This window comes from Arachis hypogaea, chromosome 14 (assembly GCF_003086295.3).
Source record: "Arachis hypogaea cultivar Tifrunner chromosome 14, arahy.Tifrunner.gnm2.J5K5, whole genome shotgun sequence".
Lineage (NCBI taxonomy): Eukaryota > Viridiplantae > Streptophyta > Magnoliopsida > Fabales > Fabaceae > Arachis > Arachis hypogaea.
Window position 1 is genome coordinate 129462000 of NC_092049.1, and position 25063 is coordinate 129487062.

The window sequence follows — 25063 nt, forward strand, 5'->3', positions numbered from 1 at the left end:
AGATATTGAGTAACTATTGTTATTGTTTTTTTTTTCTTCTAGAAAAATATTCAATTGGATGTTGCACTTGTACAATTTATTTTTTAAAATAAAAAACTATATCTACAAGTTTTTGGTCATGGACTAGAAACCCAAATCAACTAGCCCATAATGAATTCTGACGCAGGCCCTTTCTGTTTAATCTCTATGATCTGCTGAAGATTCCTGAGGTGGGTCTAATATTTATCAGCAATACTTCTCCAGATACCTTTTACTCTTCTAACATGGGTTATGTGGAGCCTATCCCTGTATACTTTCCTGATTACACAGATGCTGATCTTTGCAAAATATTGTCGAGAAACCAAGCAGACTCGAAGCTGTATTCTTCATTCTTGGAGTAAGACATCTTATTACTATTACTTTCCTTTCTCAGATTTACCTAATCTCATAGTGAATTTTTGTTTATTTTTCATGCAGTGTAGCTTTAAGGTCTTTCTTTAGGGTTACTAGGCAGGTTGATGAATTGTCCACTGCCTTCAAACCACTATACGAAAAATATTGTGAACCTTTAAGCGATAAAAGAGTCTTTCCTAATGGAGACAAAGACAAAGACATGAAGAGAAAGTTATTTAGTCATATCAATCCTCACATCACATCCTCTCTGAATGAGATATTTAAGGTTTCATCTCATCCTTCAGCTGAAGTTGAGAACTCCAAAGAGGCAAATCTGAAGGTGAATCAAAAGAAACCGGAGCGACCTGAAGAAATTGCCAAGCTAGACTTTCACATGTCTACGAGTGCAAAGTATCTTCTTATTTCAGCATTTCTTGCTTCCCGAAATCCAGCTACTCTTGATGCTTCACTTTTTGATTCCAAAGGAGGTTCTGATAATCGGTATCGGTCAATTGTATCAGAAGACTTGGCTTTGAAGGTAACCTCAGTTCCCACGTAACACTCCCACAAAATTCTTGGTTTATTTATATGACATTTGGAAAACAAATGAAGAATAATATTTTCATTGTTGTTTAAGCAGGTTGCAAGGAGCCTCAAGTTCCCTTTATCAAGTTATTTGTATAAAAGAACCTAGCAATCTTTGACTTTGGTTCTTCTGCTTCACAAATCCTATTTATCCATTTTTGTCTGATAGAATCTGTACAACCTATGATGCTGCTATCTGCAGTTATCCTCATGAAATTGCCGGAATTATCCCTATGAATTGTAACATTGGATGGAATGAATAATTTTCAATGCATATGTAAATACTTGCTTTGTTCCTTACTTCCTTATGATCTGCTGCAGCTCACGGCACCGCTCTCGTCGTTACTTGCATTTCTTTGCCAAAATCATCCAGGTTCCTCGGCAAGATGCCCAGTTTCACACGTTCAAGGAGGTTCGGTTTCGTTCTCTTCTTAAGCCCTTACCCTAGATTTTGTTGTGCGTAGCTGTCTGGATTTTCGTTTCTGGTAATTTTATTTTGCTTTAGTTGTGAAATGTATTTGCTGCTTGTGAATTGTGATGTTGGATGAGGTAATTGAGCAATGAATTTTTTTTCACCAATACTGAATTGATTACACTCATTTGAACACTTCTTCCTGTAAGGGAGCATCAAAACCACAATTCAGGCTGGGTCAGCATTGGCATTCACCTCTGCATTTATTGATTTCAGAGGTCAGAGAATAAAACATGATTCTCATAAGGAGTATGCTGCCTACAACTCTGCATTGATGAAAACTATTAAGGGTGCAACAACTGGTTTAATTTCTGGCACCATCTGGGTACTGTTGTTGCCACCTGGAATCATGTTCCTCGTGTTGAGAGAAACGTTGCTCTTCCGGGCCTCATAAGAACTTTCAAGATGATGGGCAACTATGCATTGACCTTTGTTGCCATAGGAGGAGTCTACATTGGTGTTAAGCAGTTGGTGCAGAACGCTAGGATGAAGAGGGATCTTGTCAATGGTGCTGTAGGTGTGCAACTGTTCTGGGTTACAAAGGTAGCCTTTTGCTCCAAACTATTTTATCTCTGTTAGACCATAATTTGCATATGTTAAATCTATATCTTGAAATCTCACTTATGGAATGTAGATGAAAATGGTGAACAGAACTCAATGATGCTTTGATGGCTTTCCCCTATAATCTAATTAGATGTGATAGTGAAGTATCATATAAGGAAATCCAGTTCCTTTGTATGTGAATGTTGTGTGTGCGTGTGCCTCCACCAACAAAATCCTCCTCCTCCTCCTTTTCAAGTTGCTTGTGTGTATTCGTGAGTTTTCATATTTGTTTCTTTATGATTTGTGTTTGGGTCCGATGTGTTTTTATTCATATCCTTAATGTCAATTCTGAAATCACAGAAGCTTAAAGTGACATTTGTGCCCTTTTTTTTTTGCTGTCTTCAGTGATCTGTTTCATTCAGATCCAATAATACTTGCTTGATAGCTGATGTTATGTGAACTTGAACCTTATTTTTCTTTATATAGAAACTAAATTCCAGAGTTTATTGCCTTTTGTTATTTTTTTCCGCTGACATTTAGTTGTATTCCCTTATTTTCATTATTTTTCCGTGAAGCTCCTAAGTTGTTCGTTTTCCATTCCAACCAAGAAATTTTCTTGTTCTTAAAAGCCCACAATGTCTTGTAGCCATAGCTTAAGGCCTAAGTATAATGTATCTGTTAGCGGTTGTAGTTCAAATGAAACCTTTATTGCTAACTAATTGAAACGTTTCTTTTAATTAATTTCTGGAAAGAATGAGAATTATAGGATGCCATGATAAAGTTAGCTGTATTTTTCGTTGCATGGGGCTATGTTAGTTATTATTGTAATGCTTATTCAGCCTTAAAATTTGTTTTACATAGATGGTTGGTCAGTTAATGTGTCTGCAAATACTGGCACTGGAAGAAGTCAATATGTGAATGCTGGAGAACTAAGTGGCAGCACTTCTTCACATGAAGGACTTAACAAGCTGATAAACATAGGGGTGTTAGCTTTAACACTGATTTGATACAAAGTGATCTTATAGCGTATATAAACATTGTGGGAGCATAGAACTAAGATATATTTTTTCCTATGTAAATTTTCTTGCCGGTACATATTTATTTGTCGCAATCGGCCAAAACCAAACCCACATTTAGTATTTTGAATGTTGCTTCTTGTGCTTCATTTACGCAGTGTTATTGGTTGGTTTGTCCAAATTAGCTATAGCTGATTCTGTTGGATACTATCAGACATGTAGAATCAGTTCATTAATTTTTATTAATTTTTTGCAGTATTGTAAATTTATTGACAGAATTACTTATTCAATCGCAGATAGTTATACAATAGTTTTAAAATAACATAGCCCTGAATGTTCTTCACTTTTGAAATTAATTTCTCAAGCTACATTTATAAAATAGTTTCAATATAAATTTGTCAAGCGTCTATATTTTGTTATTTCCTTTTAATGATTTGTTAGCGTTTAGAAAAATGAAAGCTTAAAATTTCATGCTGACAAACAAGGTTTTCGAGTTACATTTTATAATCATATGCTAAGGAAAGCCTTATTAATTATTATGCTTTTTTTTCTCATTAATTCCAAAAAAAAGTATAGTTTAATTTTGATATGTAAATAGTATCTTCCAAACCGTGTTTTACTTTTTATATGACAGAACACTTGCAAGAGTAAACACTTCAAAACACAATAAAGCATTACTGTCACTTTAAACCAATTAAATAAAATGGAACAAAAATAATTTGACACTAAATAATTAGAACAGTAATTTGCAGGAATATAAAGTAAAAAAGTAACATCAAGATCAAATCAAATTAATGAATAAATTATCTGAAACATTCAGATTTCAGCCATCACATCGCAGTGTCATTCAAGGGCGGATAGATCCAACTTTTTGATATCTGAAAATTTAAGAAAACATAACCAATGAAACAAGGGCAATGGAATGCCAACTTTTTGGTATCTTGGACTAACCAATAATCTCACTTTCCCACCTAATCGTTATGTTTTACCATCATGAATATATCTTTATTCCTCATCTTTATGAGACCTAGATAAAACATTAAACTTGTGCTTAGCTAAATCAGATCAAACATTAGTACTTTAGTTTACTCTATTGATCGAATGACATCCATCAAAGAAAAAGTGATGTTTTACCTAAGAAGAGTAGCTTTTGATTGTCTATCATGTAGTTTTCATTCAACTGCATTTATCATACATAATTTTGCTAGTTGCTTAGCGCTTTATGTAATTTGTCTTGTGTTGGAGCCCTTAAACTCTGGCGTTTTCTTAATGTGTTTCCTTTACATTTCTTGCTCCCTCATGCTGTACTTTTGCATTTTCAATTGGAGGTGAAATGGTATCGGTAACTCAGAGTGTTGTGTGTGAGAGAGAGAGAGATGAAGCTTAGATGAATGAATAAGAGAATGAGAATGTGATTATTGTGTAGCAGTTACAGCTGATAAGAGTTTATATACATATGTTGAGACATGTGACTTGCTGCACCTGTTACCACTAATTAGTTGCTAACTAATTGCTAAGTGATTCTAACAAACTTCTGTTATTCTGTTCTATTATCCTGTCATCCCCCCTCAAACTCAACGATTGAGGTTGCTCAATCTTGAGTTTGGATCGAAAAGTTGCAAACCGTGAGGAGCTTACTGCCTTAGTCATGACATCGGCAATTTGAGCATCTCCAGGGATATGATGAATCTGGACTCGCCCTTTGGCTACATGGTCTCGCACCAAATGGAGATCAATCTCAAAATGCTTTGAGCGAGAATGAAGCACAGGATTTGCGGACATTAACACAGCACCTGCATTGTCACAATACACTTTCGGGGTAGGTACAAGAATGTGAATTTCACCAAGTAGATTTCGAATCCAGAGCAGCTCGGCTACCACATTGGCAATGCCACGGTACTCAGCCTCTGTGCTGGAACGAGATACTGCATCCTGCTTCTTTGAGCACCAAGAAACAGGGTTCGGCCCAAACATGACACAATAGCCAGCAGTGGATTTGCGATCCTCAATGTCTGAGGCCCAATCAGAGTCAGTATATCCTGTAAGGATCAACTCAGTAGCTTTGCGCAGATGAAGCCCCATGGTCCTTGTGCCTTGCAGATACCTGAGGATACGCTTTACCGCCTTCCAATGCTTGTCCAGCGGAGTTTGCATAAATTGGCAGACTTTGTTGACGCAGAACGCAATTTCAGGCCTGGTGACAGTGAGGTATTGGAGGCTTCCAACAACAGATCTGTACAGGCTCACATGCTCAAATGGCACACCATCTGTGGATGTCAACTTCAAGTTAGAAGTCATAGGGGTAGCAGCAGCCTTAGAGTCTCCCATGTTAGCCTTCTTTAGCAAATTATTAATGTACTTCGTCTGGGACAGTAGTAGGCCCCCACAAGATGTTCGAGTGACTTCAATGCCCAAAAAATACTTTAATTCTCCCATATCTCGAAGTGAGAACTTAGAGTGAAGTTGTTGCACTAATTTGGCAATGGCCTCTTTTGAAGTTCCAGTGACGATAATATCGTCCACATACACAAGGAGGAACACTATGGCTTCACTGGTGTGTTTGAAGAACAGGGAGACATCTGATTTGGTAGAGGAGAATCCCAAAGTGTATAATGCTGCCCTTAGAGTATTAAACCAGGATCTGGGTGCCTGCTTTAGACCATAAAGCGACCTAGTTAGTTTGCACACAACCTCCGAGCCACCAATTTCAAAGCCTTGCGGCTGTCTCATATATACTTCTTCTTGCAGGCTCCCATTCAAGAATGCATTATTCACATCAAGTTGAGTTAGGGGCCAGTGATTTTGCAATGCTAGAGTGAGAATAACCCGAATAGTGGCTGGCTTGACAACAGGGCTAAAGGTCTCCTTGAAGTCTATGCCTGGCCTTTGATTGAAGCCCTGAGCAACAAGTCGGGCTTTAAATTTGTTGATGGAACCATCTGGATTCTGTTTAACACGAAACACCCATTTGCTACCAATTGCACGTCTGTTCGGAGGCAGAGCAGTGAGCTGCCAGGTACTGTTCTTCATCAATGCTGCATATTCGTCTTCCATTGCTTGTCGCCAATGTGGTATTGTCATGGCTTCTTGGAGTGTAGTTTAGAATTGAAGAGTTTTGGTTTGGTGATACCGTTCTTGGCACGGGTAGTCATGGAATGAGTGTTAGATAGTGCAGAGAGTGTGGAGACAGCTGCAGGTCTTGAAGGGTTGATGGAATTAGTGGTGTTGGCATGTGAATTGCTGACTTGATAGGCCAAATCTATAGATTGGGGATCTGAGTTAATAGATTGGTGAGGAGGAACTGAACTAGGCAAGGTGGAATGAATGAGAGGGATAGTTGGGAGGGTAGAGGATAAAGGTGATTCTGGAGAAGGTAATGAACGAGGAGTAAAGCCAAGAGTTGGGTCTTTGAAGGGAAAATGATATTCTTGAAATGTGACATTTCTTGTGATAAGAATCTTGCCATCTGTTTTGAGGCATTTGAACCCCTTGTGGTGAATTGCTGGGCTAAGATAGACACAGGGCTCAGACCTGAATTGCAGCTTGTGTTTGTTGTAAGGGCGAGTGTTAGGGAAGCATAAGCAGCCAAATACTTTCACCATTTGAAAAGAGGGAGCTTTGCCAAACAATTTGCAGCTTGGAGATTAGAAATTTAACACTGGTGTAGATAGTAGGTTTATTAAGGTTGCAGCAGTCATGAAGGCATCAGGCCAATACTGAACAGGCACTGCTGCTTCTGCCAACAATGTGAGCCCCATGGTTGTGATGTGCTTGTGCTTTCTTTCTGCTACACCATTCTGTTGGTGAACGTGTGGACAAGAGAACCTATGCACAATTCCTTCAGACCTCAAGTAGTTAGATAAACACAAAAATTCTTTTGCATTATCAGATTGTAATGCTTTTATCCTAGTACCTAATTGGAGTTCCACCATTTTCTTAAAAGCAAGGAAGACAGAATAAATTTGTGATCTACTTTGAAGAATATAAATCCATGTAAATTTGGAAAAGGCATCAATAAAGTGAATGTAATAACGTGAGCCATTTATTGAAGGGACAGGGGAGGGACCCCAAATGTCTGTGTACAACAATTCTAAAGGCGCAGAAAAAGTTGAGGAAGAAGTGGGGAAAGGAAGCTGTTGGGATTTCCCCATACAGCAAGAGCTACAAAGTGATGAGGGAATTTGATAGGGTATTTTACAATTATTAAGAATCTTGGACAGAATTTGAGAAGAAGGGTGACCTAATCTCCTGTGCCACAGCTTGAAGTTGGATAATTTCTGCACATGGGCAGTGAGTGCAGCTGGGCTTAGGCTTTGTGCTTTAGCTTGGCCAAAACTATATAGACCCTGCTTAACAGTTCCTTGGAGGAGCGTCTCCTTGGAATCCTGACATTTCACCAAACACTTGTTAGGATGAAATTCAAGCCATACATTATTATCACAAACGAATTGATGAACACTTAAAAGATTCTTCGTGAGTTCAGGAACGTGTAGCAATTTGTTTAGCGTAAAAACGTGCTTTGAAGAAAATGGTTTTAAGACGGAACTTCCAATATTAGATATTTGTAAGGCATTACCATCACCCACAATTACTTGCTCATTGCCATTGTAGCATGTAAATTCAGAGAAGTTGCTTCTGTCAGGAGTCATGTGGTGTGTTGCACCAGAATCCGGGTACCAATTTGGATTATAAACTGTTGCTTGATCTAGAGGAATGTTGCTCGTAGCAATATTAGCACTAGTTTTGCCAGTTGACTGAGTGCTTCCACCTCCACTACTGTTCTGATTATTGTATCTATACCAGCAATCACGAGCACTGTGACCTGCCTTGTCGCATACTTGACAGACTATTCTATCATAATTTCTTCCATAGCTGCCATAGTTTCCTCTTCCTCGTCGCGGATTTGCTCGACCAGAGTTCATTCTGCCATTTCCTCATCCTCTTTGCAAGAAACTGCCTCTATTGCTTGAAAAATTCCTATATCCTTCTCTATCACCATAGATAGATTCAGAATTGTATCTGCGCTGTTGAGACGGATGAAACTGTGCAACATTTGCCATCATTGGTTCTGCTTTCTTGAATTTCTCTAACCATTCTTCTTGTGCCATCAGCATTGCTTCTAACGCTCCAATTTGAAGAGGCGTGTCTCTAGTGTTGATTGATGTGATAAAGGAGCTATATTCTTCAGAGAGGCCTTCAAGAATGGCTTCAACATGTGCTAATTCATCAATTTGAGCTCCTACTGACACTAATGCATCCACAATTTTCTTTATTTCTAACAAGTAATTTTCCATTGTACCTTCTTTCTTTGTGTTGCTGAGCTTTGCTCTCAATTGCCTGACCTTGGCTTTCATTTGTGCAGCGAAAAAGCCCTGAAGTCTCTGCCAGATCTGATGAGAGGTTGTACATCCTACCATTCTTGCTGCAAATGACGGAGTCATTGAGGCTAGGAGCCAGGTTTTCAAGAAAGAATCTTGCCTCTTCCAGATCTTGAATTCTGCAGTTACTATGCCATTTCTTTTATCTTCTTCTGATCGAAATTGTGTTGGAACATTCACTCTATTGATGAAATCCACAAGCTCATGAGCTTTGATGGAGGCTTCAGCTTGATCCTTCCAAGGAAAATAGTTTTCCTCATCTAACTTGATTGAAATCGGAATTGAAAAATTGTGCACCACTGCTGCTGGTTGATTTATTGCAATGCTTCCACTTACTGGTGGTGGAATAGCCTTGGCTTGAGACGTTTCTGCCATTGAACCCTAGAGCTCTGATACCATGAAATGGTATCGGTAACTCAGAGTGTTGTGTGAGAGAGAGAGAGAGATGAAGCTTAGATGAATGAATAAGAGAATTAGAATGTGATTATTGTGTAGCAGTTACAGCTGATAAGAGTTTATATACATATGTTGAGACACGTGACTTGCTGCACCTGTTACCACTAATTAGTTGCTAACTAATTGCTAAGTGACTCTAACAAACTTCTGTTATTCTGTTCTATTATTCTGTTAGGAGGAAATAAATTGACATCTTTTGAAGAGAAAATGGAGGAAGAGAAGGTACAGCATATAAAAGATGAAGAATTGGAGTTCGGGTGGTGAAAAGAGAGAGAGAGAATGGTAATAGTTCTTGTTGCAAAATGCGAAGTTTTTTAATCATAATTTTAGAGTAATTTACATCAGTCTCCTAAATTTTTAATATTAAATATTTTAATCTTTTAAATATAATTTTTTAATTTCATTTTTATTAAATAATATAATTTTCTTAATTTAATTTGTTTAATTAAAATAATTATTTTAAAATTTTATAAATTTTTTATATTTTATTTTTAATCAAATTGAAAAAAAATATAATATTATCTAATAAAAATAACTGTTAAAAGTTATTTTATATATTTTGATATTTAAAAAATAAATTTAACTTTATTATATTGATAATATAAAATATTTTATATAATATACAATTATAATGATTTTTTAATAATAAATTATATAATTAAATATATATGTAAAACAATTTTAACATTAAAAATACATTAAATTTAAATTTTTTAAAAATTAGTATCCAATTTTAAAAGTTTTAGTAATTAATCAAGATAATTACTCATAATTTTATGAAAATAAATTTTTTATTTTTAATTTGAAGAAAATACCGCGTGGTAACCGTTGAACTAGAATTTTCGCTAATTCACGCTTTTGGGTTTGGTGGGTCGGCCACGAGCTTTGTGTGTGCGTGGAGTTCACGCTTCATAAAACTCATGCTTGCTTTCCAACACACAGGTAGCGTTTGGTGGAGAGACAGAGACGGAAAGACTGAGACTGAGAGACAGAGACTAAGATACAGGGATTGAAATAAATCTTAATATTCTGTTTGGTGTAAAATGAGAGACAGGAATTGAAACAAGAATAAAACTCTAATCTAATTTGTACAAAGGGTAAAATTGGAATTAATTAATTGAAATGAAAGTATTTTAGGTATAAAATTTTATTAAAGTTTCAGTCTCCATCTCTAAAAATTTCAGTCCCCTGTGTCCCTACTTTTTGGAGGTACTGAAATACTGAAATTTTAGAGACAGAGACAGAAATTTTAGTACCAGTCTCTAAACTAACAAACACGATACTGAGACTGAGTCTCAGTCTCTCAGTCTCTATCTCAGTACCTCAAAACAAACGCTACCCTAGTAAATAGCCAAAATCGTCCATGAAAGATACCCCGATCTCTATTTTGGTCCTCGAAAGATAAAGTTAATCGAAATCGTCCTTGAAAGATACACGATTAGTCACGTTAGTCCTTCCGTCAGTTGGATGATGACGTGGAGGGCTAATGCCACGTGTCACAAGATGATTGGTTGACGTGTCAGCTCAGTGACACGTGTCAGATCAGTGACACGTGGCATGCCATGTGGCACTTGGCATGTAAAAAAGTTATTTATAATCAAAATAGTCCTTGAAAGTTCAGACGTAAGTCATTTTCATCCTTGAAATTTTAAAAATTAATTAAATTAGTCTTTATATAATTTTTTTTATTTTTTCTTGATAATATTAAATTTAAAATATTTTTTGATACTACTAATTTTAATAGAAATGTAATTGACAATTAAAAAATTAGTAATTATACAGGGGCGGAGCTAGGTACAAGGAAAGGGAGACAATGGCCCCCTAATTTTAATTTTTTACATGTAAATTATATGTAAATTTCAGTTTAGCTCCTCCTTAAAATTTTATTTTAGTCTTATTTTATTGTGTAAATATTTTTTGCCCCCTCTAATATTTCTTCTAGCTCCGCCCTGTAATTATATTTTCTTCTTAAAAATTTTTTCAATAAAATTATCTCTCTCCTTTAATTCTTGTCAAAATCTCTCTTATTCTTTTCTATTCTAAAACCTTTTTCTTACATTATTATATTTGCTGGAATATATATACTCAAAATTGAAATGTAGGTATTTGTTAACCTAAACAAAGTTATATGGTCAAAATCAAAATTTATGTATCTTAACCTAAATGAAAGTAATAACGTAATGAAAAAAAAAGATGTATAAATTTTTATTAACTTTGTTTAGGTTAACATACATAAATTTTGATTTTGAGCATATAACTTTGTTTAGGTTAACAAATACATACATTTCAATTTTGAGTATATATATATATATATATATATAATGTAACAATGTAAGAAAAATATTTTAGAATAGAAAAGAATAAGAGAGATTTTGACAAGAATTAAAGGAGAGAAATAATTTTATTGAAAAAAATTTTAAGAAGAAAAGATACAATTACTAATTTTTTTATTGTTAATTACATTTCTATTAAAATTAGTAGTATCAAAAAATATTTTAAATTTAATATTATCAAGAAAAAATAAAAAAATTATATAAGAACTAATTTGATTAATTTTTAAAATTTCAGGGATGAAAATGACTTACGTTTGAACTTTCAAGGACTATTTTGATTATAAATAACTCTTTTACATGTCAAGTGCCACGTGGCATGCCACGTGTCACTGATCTGACATGTGGCATGCCAGGTGTCACTAAGCTGACACGTCAACCAATCATCTTGTGACACGTGGCATTAGCCCTCTACGTCATCATCCAACTTACGGAAGGACTAACGTGACTAATCGTGTATTTTTCGGGGACGATTTTGATTAACTTTATTTTTCGAAGACCAAAATGGAGATCGAAATATCTTTTAGGGATGATTTTAGCTATTTACTCAACACACTAACTCACCTTCTAACATCTTTTTCACACAATTTCATGAAAAAACTATGGGTACTGCAAGGAATTTAAGTAATTATATTTGTATACTAAATATATAAAAATATTATTATTATAATTAATTACATATTTAAAACATTTTTAATTAAAAAATACATATTAATTATTAAAAATTACTAATATTAAAATAGTGTCTAAAAAATGAATAATGTCACTGTTATTTTAATAATGTTATTTTTTTCTATAAATCCATAAAAATATACAAAGCAAAGAAATTATATTTAGAGTTACTTTATAAAAAATTAGAGTAAAAATATTTTTTTTAGCGTCTATTATAAAAAATGTATCAATAACGAAATTACAATGAGCCAATGACTAATAGCATATAAAATGAATTAATTACTCATAACATATATGGTTTTGTTACTAAGTTTAACATGAAATTTTTTGGGTTATGCTACATATATACCAAAATCAGCCACTAAAGTCAGTTATTAATATAAAATATATATTAAAATACAAGTATACATTGAAAATAAATTAAATCACAAATATATTTATACACAAATATATTGATGACTAATTTTAATGACTGATTTTAGAGTACAAATAACATTTCTCTTTAAAAATATATTTTAGTTAAATCTTTAAAATAATCAAATTTTCATAGCAGAATAAATAAACTTTTTAAAGTAAAATAACTAAATATTTTATCAACACAAAAACTCAATTATTGCTATATTTTATTATAAATATAATTATATAAATTATATAAATATTCACATATAAATAATCAATTTGTGTGCAATCTTTCTATCATTCTTTGCCTACAAATATTATTGTTTGTCTCCTAGTAAGTACAAAATATCTCCGTATTTAACTCTTAAGTCTTAATAACAAAAGTAACAATATCTAAATTTATCTTTTAATTATTTCCAGAGTGGCCCCAAATAAAAAAGGAACAAGTCGTACACTATTTTATCGATTCAAAGATACATCACGTTGTTGTACGGTTTTGTGGTCCAGCCTCCCACTTGCACTAGTCATTTGACTCATTTTCCATTGAAAAGGAAGAAATCAAAATAGATAGAAAAATGATGTAAACATGCTTTGTTTGAATACTTTTATGGAATAAAACTTTCACGGTATAATTTATTTATATACTACCATATTAGTTGTTATAGTTATTTTCAATTTTATTATGTAAAGGTTATTCAAAATTTTTAATGTGATTTATTGATAATATAAAATAGTTTTAGATTTTAGTAGATATCAACATATGATATTCATGGATATATTTAAAAAAAAAAGTTAAGGTTTAATTATTTTATTAGTCTTTATAATTATATTAAATTTTTAATTAGATTTTTATATTTTTTAATTTTGTCAAAAAATTAAAATTAATAAAATATTTTTAATTTATAAAAAATATTCAATTAATTTTAATATTTTTTATATTAGGAATGACCTAATTATAAAACTAAAAAAAGTATAAAAAATCAATTGAAAAAAATATAAAAATTAAGAGAATAATTAATCCAAAAATTAATCACTCAAACATGGTGGATCACCACTTGTATTATTACTTTTAAATTTTATTATGATTTATGTTTGAATGCTTAAATTCTTACTTTTATTCTATTTTAAATGGTCTATTTTGACAATAACACCTTAACATGAAGAATACTAAATTCCTTAAAAAAAAAAAAAAGCAAAGTATAGATAATTTTTTTTTGGTGACTAAACAAGGAAAGAAACAAAGCAAAAACTATTCTAAATCCGAGCGGATGATCTGTTGGAGATCAACACTAGGTTCAGACCAAATAACATGATTAGAGTTACTCTTGGCACCATATTTAGCCATCCAATCCGCAGCTCTATTTGCTTCTCGGGACACCCATTCAACGTGAACAAGCCAAGGACGAGATAAAAGCTCCTGAATCTTGTGAACCAAATCTGTTACTTCAGATGGATACCCACTTGTAAGCTCATGCATGATGGGCAGAATGTCAAGGCAATCTGTTTCACATATAATATCCCTCAAACCGCAATCCCAAGCTAAAACCAGCCCCCTCCAAGCAGCAAATAATTCACATCTGATTATAGACCAAGGGGGAATGCTTCCAGAGCAGCCCGAAATCCAATCTCCCTTAGAATCTCTAATAATACACCCAAATCCCGCTAAATTTGAATCCATATACAAGCTTGCATCACAATTAACTTTAAAACTATTGCCTACCGGTGGTTCCCAACACAGGCAATTTCGGAGAGACCTAAAGGCATTGCTTCGATTCCTGTAAACCTGTAAGTCCTTGGCGGTAATTCTGGCCAAGGCAACAACCTTATGGTCTGTCCAAGGGTTGTCAGTGTTGAATATGTCATTGCACCTATGTCTCCATACCCACCAAAGCCCTGCACCAAAGGACGCCTCATTGTTAGCCAAGGCCTTCCGAAACCACTCTTCAAGAGCAGTACCAGCCGTCGAGTCCAGGATACTAGGATCCAACATATACCAGATTGCCTTTGATCGTTCACAGTCTCTAAGGCAATGCTCCATAGTCTCCTGCGCCTTGTTACATCTCTTACACATATCTGAAGAAGCTAAATGCCGCTTGAATCGAAAGGTCTCAGTTGGTAGAGCATCATGTAAGCTAAGCCACATAGTAAATTTGAACTTCTCTGGAATGTTTATGTTCCACAACCAGTTCCAATTACTGTTGGCATTCCAATTTAATGTTTTCTTTAATAACCATCTGTAACCCTCCCTTGCACTATACTTTTTTGTTGCTGCAGGCCACCACTCCCACTGTGGCTCCAACTCAGTCAAACTAGGATATCTCAGACCACAAATAAACTGCTTAATCTCATGCGGAATAGGCGTGGTAAGACTATCAACCTCCCAAGACACCCCTTTCCACAAGTCAGCCACCATGAAATCTGATTCAGAAATGTGTACATAAGGAACAAGGTTGCAAAGCTTACCAAAAGGAGTCCACTCATCATACCAAACTGATTTGTGGACATCTCCAATATTCCAATGAAGCCCTTCCTTGAGATGCTCATAGGCACTAACAATGTTCTTCCAGGTAGCCGATGAAGAATTTCTACTGTTTCCGTTCATACCAGATTGATTCCTGAGATATTTATGCTTCAAAACCTGCACCCATAACTTCTCACTATTATTTAGACAATCCCATACCAACTTTCCCAGAAGCGCCATGTTAGCACAGGAAGTATCCCTAATACCCAATCCTCCTGCCTTTTTAGGAGTTATGGCGACCTCCCACCTGACCAGAGGCAGCCCTTTTCCAGTCGCTTGGCCTTTCCACAAGAATTGTCTCATCAAGGAATCAATTTTATTACATGCATACTTCGGGAGAAGAGAAATTTGCATTTCATAAACTGGGATAGAGGCCATAACCGATTTAACAAGACAAAGCCTCCCTGCCTTATTCAGTAGGCGTCCTTTCCAACTGGAGAGCTTTCTCGAAATTTTTTCAATAATCTCCTGAGCCGTCTTCCTGGAAGCTCTGGCATGACCGATGTTAATTCCCAGGTATTTACCCAAATCATTGCAGAACCGGATGTTAGAGACCCCTGAGAGAACCTCTTTTCTCCTCTCCGACACCCTCTTGGAACACTGGGCCTTTGACTTATGAAGATTTACCTTTAAACCTGACGCTCTAGAAAACAAGTCCAAACAATGCATGACCTCTATTACTTGAGCTTTTGATGCCTTACAGAAAAGCAAAAGATCATCTGCAAACATCAAATGAGAGAGTCGTGGTCCATTCCTAGAAACTGCAACTGGGTTCCACACACCTTGGGAAACTCTATGAGAGATAAAGCAGGCAAGCATTTCCATACAGAGTACAAATAGATAAGGAGACATAGGATCTCCTTGCCTCAACCCTCTCTTCGGATTGAAATTTTGGAGCCTGTTCCCATTCCACAAAACTGCCAACGAAGAGGAAGTCACACAATTCAATATAAGATTAATGGTAGCCTTTGGAAACCCAAACCGGACCAAAGTAGCTTCCAGAAAACGCCAGTCTACCCTGTCATAAGCTTTTTCCAAATCAATCTTGAATGCCATGGTCCCTTTTCGAGACTTGGTGTTCCTCATGAAGTGCATAATCTCTTGAGCAATGATAATATTCTCCGTGGTTCCTCTTCCTGGAATGAACCCTCCTTGCAAAGGACCAATGATCTCCGACAGGAAAGGTCTGAACCTGTTAACTAGAACCTTTGTGACAATTTTATAAATTACATTACATAAGCTAATAGGCCGAAACTCCCGTAAGGAAGAGGGAACTTCCACTTTAGGAATTAGAACAATGAGAGTATCGAAAATAGCCGCATTCAATGGCTCACCCTCAAAGGCTCGCTTGACCAGTCTACACACATCGTTGCTAAGAGAGTCCCAGAACTCTTTGTAGAAAATTGCTTGAAATCCATCTGGCCCTGGGGCTTTAAATGAACTCATGGTCATCACAGCTCTTTTAACCTCTTCAGACGTCACCGGTTCCACTAACTTTTGACAAGCCTCAGTACTAAGAGACGGGCAAGGAAAAGGCCCCATGGCGTCCAGGTCAATATCCTCCCTTGTAGAAAAGAGCTTTTGAAAGAAAGAATTTGCCGCCATTTCTAGAGTCGTAGTCTCCGTGGTCCAAGACCCATCCTCCAAAAATAACCCATGAATTTTGTTCCTCTTTCTCCTGATAACTGTCTGCAGATGAAAAAATTTTGTATTTCTGTCTCCACATCTCACCCATTGTTCTCTAGATTTTTGATACCACAACAACTCTTCTTGAAGAAGGACAGCATTCAGTTCCTGATGCAAAACTTGCTCTTTGATCCTAAGCTGTTGATCCTCCCGACTTTCCAGAGTAATCTGAACGTCATTCAAAAGCCTCTCCAACTCCCTTTTCTTAACAAAAATATTGCCAAAAACCTTTTTATTGAAGCTAGTTGCATCTTTTTGAACCTCCAACAAACATTTAACTACATCCGGAGCTCCTCTATTCCAAGCTGTATCAACAACATTCCTAAAAAGAGGATGAGTCATCCACGCAGCCTGGAATCTGAACGGACGATGGCCCTTGGTAGCCCTCTTTGCCATCTTGCACCTAGTGAATAATGGGCAATGATCAGAGTGAAGGCGCGCCAGCACCTCAGTATAAGCCTCCGGAAACATTAGTCGCCAGTCCTGGTTGATGACTGCTCTATCAAGCTTCTTGGCCACCTGCACCCCACCTTTCACCTTCCTGTACCAAGTGAATCTTCTCCCAATAGCCCCCATATCAAACAGCCCACAATCCTCCAATGTTTCCGCAAATTGTTCTGCTCTGGCAAGTCTAAATTGCCCCCCTCTAACTTCACTCTACAACAAAATATCATTAAAGTCCCCTAACACAATCCAAGGTCCGTGGATCATATTAGCAATCCTTGTCAAGTCACCCCACAGTTCTTTACGCCGATGTATATGCGGATTAGCATACACCGCACTGCAGTAACTAGATGTATTGCCCATAGTGATTTCAAAACTGATACATTGATCAACTACATCCAATACTCTCACAGAAATATTTGAATTAGAACATAGAACCCAGATACCCCCACTATGACCATTAGCCTCAACAATACCAACACCCTGGTAACCTAGATTATTCCAAAAAGATTTCATCCTCTCGAAAGCAATATGGGTTTCAAACAGAATGAAAAAAGTAGGATGAAATTTATTCGCTAACTCCTTACTATGAACCCGGGCCAATTTATTAGAGGCACCTCTAATATTCCAAAATAGAAAGCTTAAATCTAAATAATCCATAAAATAATTTGTATTGTAAAAAGGACCAACCTCAGCTGAAGTCCCTAACGATATGATGAAGATCCACCATCATATCCCCCTGAGTCTTGCTTGTCCTTGTCCGGTTGTTGCCCGGTTTGTCTGTGTCCCTCCACTGACAACCCTTCCAATTTGCCGATTTGCTGCTTGCTGGTGTCGCCAAGGCAGTCCGGAGTCGACGGCGAATTCTGCAAAGAAGAAGGGCGCAACCTCTTTTGTCCGTTTTTGATAATGGCAGTGAAAGTCGGCACCGCAACGGAGACAGATTTGCCCTTCACCCCTTGCTGTTTGGAAGATGCCATGCGTGCCTTAGATCCGCTAACCGACCCGGTCTTCAGCCCTGATTCGGCTCCTCTCATACGTAGCCCAAAGTCACGGTTCTGGTCCAATTTCTGATTTGAGCGCACCGGCATTTTATCTTTAGATGTTTGTTGGGCTTTGTTTGATTGACTCAATTTTCCTCTCATTTTACCGCTGACTTTGGTCCAGCCAGCCTCATTTTCCAAATGTTGGGATCCCACTTCCTTCCCATGCAACGTATCATCTAATTCCTCCCCAATTTCTGCAACTATCACTGACTCTTTGGGATTGCATCCAAATTCAAAAATTTTCTCTTTTGAAGCTTCCTGTGGCTGCACCAACCGGGCCGCCGTCTCGGTCACTGATGTTTCCTTTCGATCCACCCTTTCCGAATCTATTGGGGTCATTCTGCAGTCAGTTGCTGGATGCCCGAAACAATTGCACTTGTCACAAATAAGGTGTAAGCATTCATACTCCACCTTATATTCAAACTCATCGACAATCACACTCCGGACCACCGGCAAACCAAGATTAATTTGCACGCAAGCCCGAGCAAATTTTCCCCTTTCCGCCAACTTAGTAGCCAGATCCACCTTGACTGGTCTTCCCACAGCAGAAGCGATTCTCATCATGGCTTTATCCTGATAGTACCATATGCTCAAACCAGAGATTCGAATCCAAACCATAGTCTCCCCGAAAGTGTCCTCACAAGGTTTAAAATCCGGTGTCCATGGCTTGACCGCAATATAGTGACCGAAGATCATCCATGGCCCCCCTAGTAAAACCTTCTCTCGATCGTCCATGCGATCAAATTTAACAAGGAAGTACCCAAAACCCACATCCAAGATTTCATATCCACCGGTGATCCTCCATACCCCTTTCAATTTGTATAGATAATAATTTCATTAAAAAAATTATCCTTTTAGAAATATTACTTATATTCAAGTCAAGGACTTTTTCCCATAATTAAAAACTTCAATTCAAGGACTTGTAAAACTAGGGGCAGGAAAAGCTTTAAACCCCCCTAAAAAATCGTATTGTTACCATATGAAAAAGATTTTAACAACAGATATTATTTTTAAATATAATACAGGCTTAAAGAATGATTTTTCTTTAGTTCTGACTTTTATTAGTTTATGACTTGAGGAGTGCAGCTGTTTTATTTCCTTGCATTGCTGAAACAATAATACAAGTTAAAGTGGATTCAACTCCTCCAAAGCTATGACAAAGTCTTAAACTCGACAATTATGGTAAGACTTCTAAATAGTTGTGTGAAATGCATATATTAAGATTTTTAAAAAGAATTTCATTTTTATCTAATTATAATAGTATAAAATATTTTATATAATCGTTTAATTATATTCGTTTTTTAATCATTTTCATACAGTTAATATAAAACATAATTTTTTTGACATAGTATTATGTAATTAAATACATCTATAAATTATTTTTATAGACAATATATCAAGATTAATTTTTTTAATTACTAAAGTGAAAAGATCAATATGTATTACGCGGCATATATTCGAGTCAGTTCACGAGCTAATGAGCTGAGTTTATTCAAGCTCAAGTTCGACTCATTTAATTTATGAGTTTAAATTTAAGCTCAAGCTCGGCTCACCAGCTCACGATTTCAACTTATCGAACTATTAATGAGTCGAGCTCGAGTTGGTTTGATTCACTTCTAACCCTAGTGATGAGAAGAGATTTTTTTTATGGCGGTAATAATAGTTGTTTCAGTATGAAAATATGAGATGGCTGAAAGAGAAAAAAATAGCTAAAATTATAATTTCACAATAAAATTATTTTAAAATATTTAAATATAAAATATGATTATTATATAATTAATAAATAATTTAAATTCTAGCCATCAATTCAAATTTTCAATGGTTATAATTTATAAAAAATTTTAATTCATGAAAAATCAAAATATTCTTTGTTTTCTTCATTAAAGAAGGCTCTATAAAATTATTATCTTATTAAGTAGTGTATACAAAAAAAAAAAATAAAAAAAATATTAAAATATCATTAACTATAATTAAGTAAAATGAAATAAATATATTAAGTTTCATATCGATTATATATAATGTAAGAATCATATAGAAGAATATTAAGTTTCATATATAATATTAAAATTCTCCTAAAACTTTAATCAATCAGAATCTTATAGGACTCATCCAGTATAATGCAATACAAGTTTGGTTGGACCGTTGGAGGAAAAAAAAAATAAGTGAAACTTTTTATTTATAATACACTATTATTTAAAAAGAATATCTTATTGTGTTAGTAATATTTTATGTGTAGATTTAAAAAATAAAAATATTTAAATTTATTTTTATTTTTATGAGTTAAAATTTATTCTCTGATATCTATATCGCCTAATCCCACAAACGGATTCAAGCCTTTTTTAAGAGTTTCTTTAAGTAATTACACAAGAGTTTAGCTTTAATAATGAAGAATAGCATAAGGGGATGCATATCATGCATCCTACCATGCGGGGCATTGGATGTGATACGTATAGTTCACTCCAATGGCAGAATTAAGATGTTAATGTGTATAAAATATGCAGTATTGCTTCTATAATTTACTTAGAATGGATTATTATTCTTTGACCATATCTTTTTCTCTTTGTTGTAGAAGGATTTGCAGTGGTAATGACAGATCGGAAGATCAGAGTTAATACTCAAAATTGCTAGATGAAAATCAACCAATCACTATTTAGTAAAATATTTTATAAAAATTAAAACAAAAAATTCTTATCTATTATTATTCAATTGAAACATCAAGTACTAATCAAATGTAATAAACATACATTAAAAGTGTCATAATAATAATTATTATAAAAAATTTCAGTTACAAATATTCAAATTCTACAACTTATACATATTATGACTCTTACTACTCTTCATTTTTTAATCTCTTATACTAATTATCAAAAATTCCTTAAATTTAATATAACATTTTTATATGTTTTTCATTCTCATTCATTTATTTTTTTTCATTATTTACAAACAAAAAAATCGCAAGAAAAGACAAAGTGTAGCCATTAATGCAAATCGAAAAAAAAAGGAGTTTTGTATAACTCTAATATAAATAACCTATGTCTTTTTTAAAAATAAATAAATTCAAAATCTATTTATAATATGTTCTTTAAAATATTTTTAATATAACATTTATTAAAATATACTATATAGTATAAATAATCTACCTCTCCGCGCCGCATTGCGGGGTCTCATTTTAGTTGATTCTTAGAACAGAAACAGTGAAAGCAGACCTTGCCGCAAAATCTCTGACAAGTGCGGGAGGAGAAACAATCAGTTATCAGATTTTGTTGATTGCAACTGGCTCAGCTGTAAGGATCCTTGAGGATATTGAATGAAATGTATAACTCGTATCTAAAAAACAATGAGAGTGAAAATTTAAAGAGTCCTTTCTTATTCTACGGTTAGTTAGATTTTGAATTGAGAATGAGATGAATTGTATCTAATTAGGTGAAAGAGTATGCGAGTTAGTTAGAAATCTTTTAAACTAAAACTACAAGATGCTTATAAGTTAAAAAACAACAAATGCTGCTAAAATAAATAGGTGAACATTAGAAAAAGATTTAAAAACAAGTCATAAAAAAAATATATGTGCAATCTCAACATAATGCATTGTACTCATTTCTTCACTTTTTTCGTCTTGCTAATACCTAATATTTGTTTGCAGGTTATAAGGATGAGTGATTTTGGTGATGCCAAAAACATCTTTTACTTTAGGGAAGTTGATGATGCTGATAAACTATATGAAGCAATTAAAGCAAAGAAGAATGGCAAAGCTGTGGTTGTTGGAGGTGGATACATTAGTATAGAGCTGAGTACAAGATTGAACGACAACGATCTTGATGTTACTATGATCTACCCAGAACCTTGGTGGATCTGCATGTGAAATATTCCCTTGAATTATTACTTAGGTTCTTATTGCTTTTTAAGATTGTCATGGAGGCAGACAATACATTGAGGTAGGAAATATTCCACACCCTGCAGGCAGACAATACATTGAGGTAGGAACAGAATCAACACTGACACCAGCCTCTTGCATAAGTGAAAAAAGAGAGAGGGCACGGTCGCCTTGGCCATGCATTCCATAGCCTGAAAGCATTGCATTCCATGTGACAGTGTCTTTGTTTTCCATCTCATGAAAGAATTTCTCAGAATAACTGAGTTGTCCACATTTAGCCTACACATCTATTAGGCTGTTTCCAGCAGGGGAACTATGCACAAATCCCATTCGGATTATGCAGGGGTGAAAAGCCATGGCCTCTTTCAATACCGAAAAACATGATACAGATGGAACTATGGTCACAAATGTCACAAATGGCCTCTTCCCTAGTTTAAACACTTTAATCACTACATAAATGAAAAGAATCCCTTGTCTCATTTTAATGGTTCCTGGACTTAATTATTGTACCGATAAATTTACAGGTATGATTGGTTGGCAAAGAGGAACCTTTGGTCTGGATACTTCGTGTGGGTAATGAGTGCTTACGGTTTAGGTATGCTATTTCTATGTTTGATTCTTGGTATGACTTTAGTTGGTAGGATGTGTCAAAGGGTAATTTTTCATAAAAACTTTTGGACTTTATTTACTTTGTTACAAAATTGAGTCGGCTCACTTTTGGACCAGAATTAGGATGTAGATGAGAATTGAGATCACTGTTTGCTTGGTGTCTTTACATCATTCCCTTGAACTTTGATCTGCAAGTCTTCTTATTACATATGTTGCTTTGAACTTGATGGATGGGCATGGTCAACCAGCATTGCTTTATATCGTCCCGTTTACTCTTGGTTAGTACAATTGTTATTTCAACATGTTCGGGTGGCTGCCGAAGGCACCTTCGAGAACTAATGTTAAACTTTATGCATGTTTCTTACTACGAGTTGTCATCGTAATTTACAAAAACTTGTATTGTTTTTAAAACCTTGGTTTTCTTCAAATGCAGGCACATTTTTGTCATTGGGAAAGAAGAGAGGTGAACTCAATCTTTTATGGACAAGAGGGGAACCAGAAATGCCTTGCCCTCATAACCAAGAGTCTCAACAATGAACGAAGTGATAATAGGTATAGTAGTATAGTGTAGCATAGGTGTTAGTTTAATCATGTTATTAGCATGTATTTATAGTTATATCAACAGCTAAGACTTTAAGATACTATTACTTTTGTTAGATTAGATTTTTTATTTTATTTTTTTTCTTAAATAGGAGATGGTATGAGATAAGAAGTAAGAAGATTTAAGAGCTTCCTCTTTGGCAATTGTTTTTTACCTTAGGGAACATAGTGTTCTTTTGTAATTATCTTCTGGAAGTTTGCTTATATGAGGGTGTGGCCAAAAAATGATGTCTTTGTCAAGCAAATGGCAATAAGGCAAGAGACATCACAGTCAACTCTCAATGAAGTGGCCCGGCAGAGGATGGTGACAAGAGAAAAAAGAAAAAGAAAAAGAAAACGAAAATGAAAACTGTTGTATGAAGATGAAAGATTATGGTTATGTTACTTATAACTAAAATTGAAATTGAAGTTGGATAAATTTCATTTTCCAAGTGTATTCTGTGATGAAATATCATTAATGTAAGCTTGGCTCATGTCCCTTGTTTTACTCATTTAAGTCATTTTCTTCCTCTATTTCTTCCAAGATCCCAAGTCACCCTTAATGAAGTAGTCTTACTCAAGTTGTAAATATTGATTATTTAGAAGAAAAAGGAAAAAATTATCAATATAACCAAATATCACATGCAATTATGAACCAAATGGGTAGCAAAAGGAAAAACCATCTTCCAAATGATCAATCCAGACCCATGAATTACACTCTTCTCTTCAATCTCATCTTATATGGAATGAGTTTTAAATCATTACTTATGTGAAGAAAAAAAATTACTCCAACAACTACAGAGTCTACTAGTCACATTAGGAGTACAAAAATGAATATATGATCACAACCCAATTTTTAACAATTTGTCAACACAGAAATGGATCAGAGTAAGAAACTTCTTTCAAAACTCAAGCAATCAATGCACAAAGATACAACATTATTACATACAAGCCCATCCTACTATTTATTTTCTATTGGCACAAGAGGCAGCCTCCAGCATCAAATTGTGCCTGGGGCCAAGGACCAATAATGAATAAAATTGAACAGTGAATTAGAAAAACAAATAAATAACTGACATGTAGCACTTTCCTAAGGCTTGTCAGCACCTCTCAAAATTGTTCAAGCCACAGGCCATTTGTGTGGGGGCTTGTAAGGATCCATTTTCCGCTGATTCCTTCTTGTTTGTGTGACAGTATCATGAGGTCAAGTCCTCTGCATAGATAAATTTTTAATTAGTGTAGTGAATCAAAAGACATAAGTGGATGAAATGACATTAAATACTATTATTTTTATAGCATGTTATATCAGAAAACAGAAAGCAATAATCATGGCAAAGTGGTGTATTAACTACACACTGAATAAACTAGAGAGTTATTCAGGGAAACAATAAACAAGTCAGTTACCAAATTCATCATGCCAATTCAAAAGGGTAAGGAAAGAAATCTCTCTGGCAATAATGCCCCACTTCATGGTTCTAAAAGATGATACACATGGAAAGATGCAATTTTCACTCAGCTTCTCATATATAGCACATGCAACAAGCTTAACATATATTAAATATTAAGCAAGAGAAAACAAGTTTTAGCAGCTAAAGAAAGCGGAAATCGGCTCTAGGCAAGGTCATCAATAGCGGATTGCGGCTCATTGTGTTTTGTTAAATTTCTGCCACGCAATAGCGCTATTGCGCGAAGATAGCGGATATTTGACAACCTTGGCTCTAGCTGACCAAAATGTAGGAGCAAAAGCAAACTAGAATGATTTTAAAAGGACATAAAAAGAAGAAAATATTTTATTATTTGTTTTTTAAAAATGATTTAAAACGTTCTACTAACAAGCATATAAATGGTAAACAACGTCACTAAAACAAACTCAGCGATGAACATACAAGCATTTCGTCTTAAAAAACTGTTTCCATTGGATGTAAAAGGCATTGCTTTTCTTTCTTGCCCCAATGACAACAGTTCCTGCATCCTCTCTGGCCAGTCAGAATTTAATATGCGGGCGAAATCTTCCACTTCCCTGCATCAAAGGGTATTGAGCAAATAAGATTTTGGCATATCAAATCACAAGAGTACATCAATAT

General features: G+C 35.0%; 1 protein-coding gene and 1 long non-coding RNA gene across 8 annotated transcripts; both read left to right on the top strand.

Moving 5' to 3' along the window:
* The first annotated feature begins 197 nt into the window (after window positions 1-197).
* Window positions 198-3310, top strand: LOC112744129 (origin of replication complex subunit 5). 7 transcript variants are annotated; one of them, XM_072214969.1, is made up of 6 exons: window positions 198-376; window positions 457-910; window positions 1279-1369; window positions 1646-1972; window positions 2064-2244; window positions 2834-3310. In XM_072214969.1, the coding sequence occupies exons 1-4, from the start codon at window positions 264-266 to the stop codon at window positions 1657-1659; spliced, it is 672 nt and encodes a 223-aa protein (XP_072071070.1). In that variant the 5' UTR covers window positions 198-263; the 3' UTR covers window positions 1660-1972; window positions 2064-2244; window positions 2834-3310. The 7 variants fall into 7 exon arrangements, with proteins under 7 accessions (XP_072071070.1, XP_025649420.1, XP_072071069.1 ...); XM_072214968.1 differs by having other exon boundaries at window positions 216-376; window positions 1279-1442; window positions 1579-1972; XM_025793632.3 differs by having other exon boundaries at window positions 216-376; window positions 1579-1972.
* Window positions 3311-22563: 19253 nt separating this feature from the next.
* On the top strand, window positions 22564-23425 carry LOC112744138 (uncharacterized). Its single transcript, XR_003172662.2, has 2 exons — window positions 22564-22678; window positions 22834-23425. It is a non-coding gene; the product is annotated as an uncharacterized lncRNA (long non-coding RNA).
* Window positions 23426-25063: the final 1638 nt, after the last annotated feature.

What these genes read in the sequence shown, in the direction of transcription:
- LOC112744129 (XM_025793632.3), top strand. Translation starts at nt 264, where the DNA reads ATGGGTTATGTGGAGCCTATCCCTGTATACTTTCCTGATTACACAGAT. An exon ending in CTGTATTCTTCATTCTTGGA is followed by an intron (nt 377 to 456) that starts GTAAGACATCTT and finishes TTTTTCATGCAG; the next exon opens with TGTAGCTTTAAGGTCTTTCT. An exon ending in AGTTTCACACGTTCAAGGAG is followed by an intron (nt 1,370 to 1,578) that starts GTTCGGTTTCGT and finishes TCTTCCTGTAAG; the next exon opens with GGAGCATCAAAACCACAATT.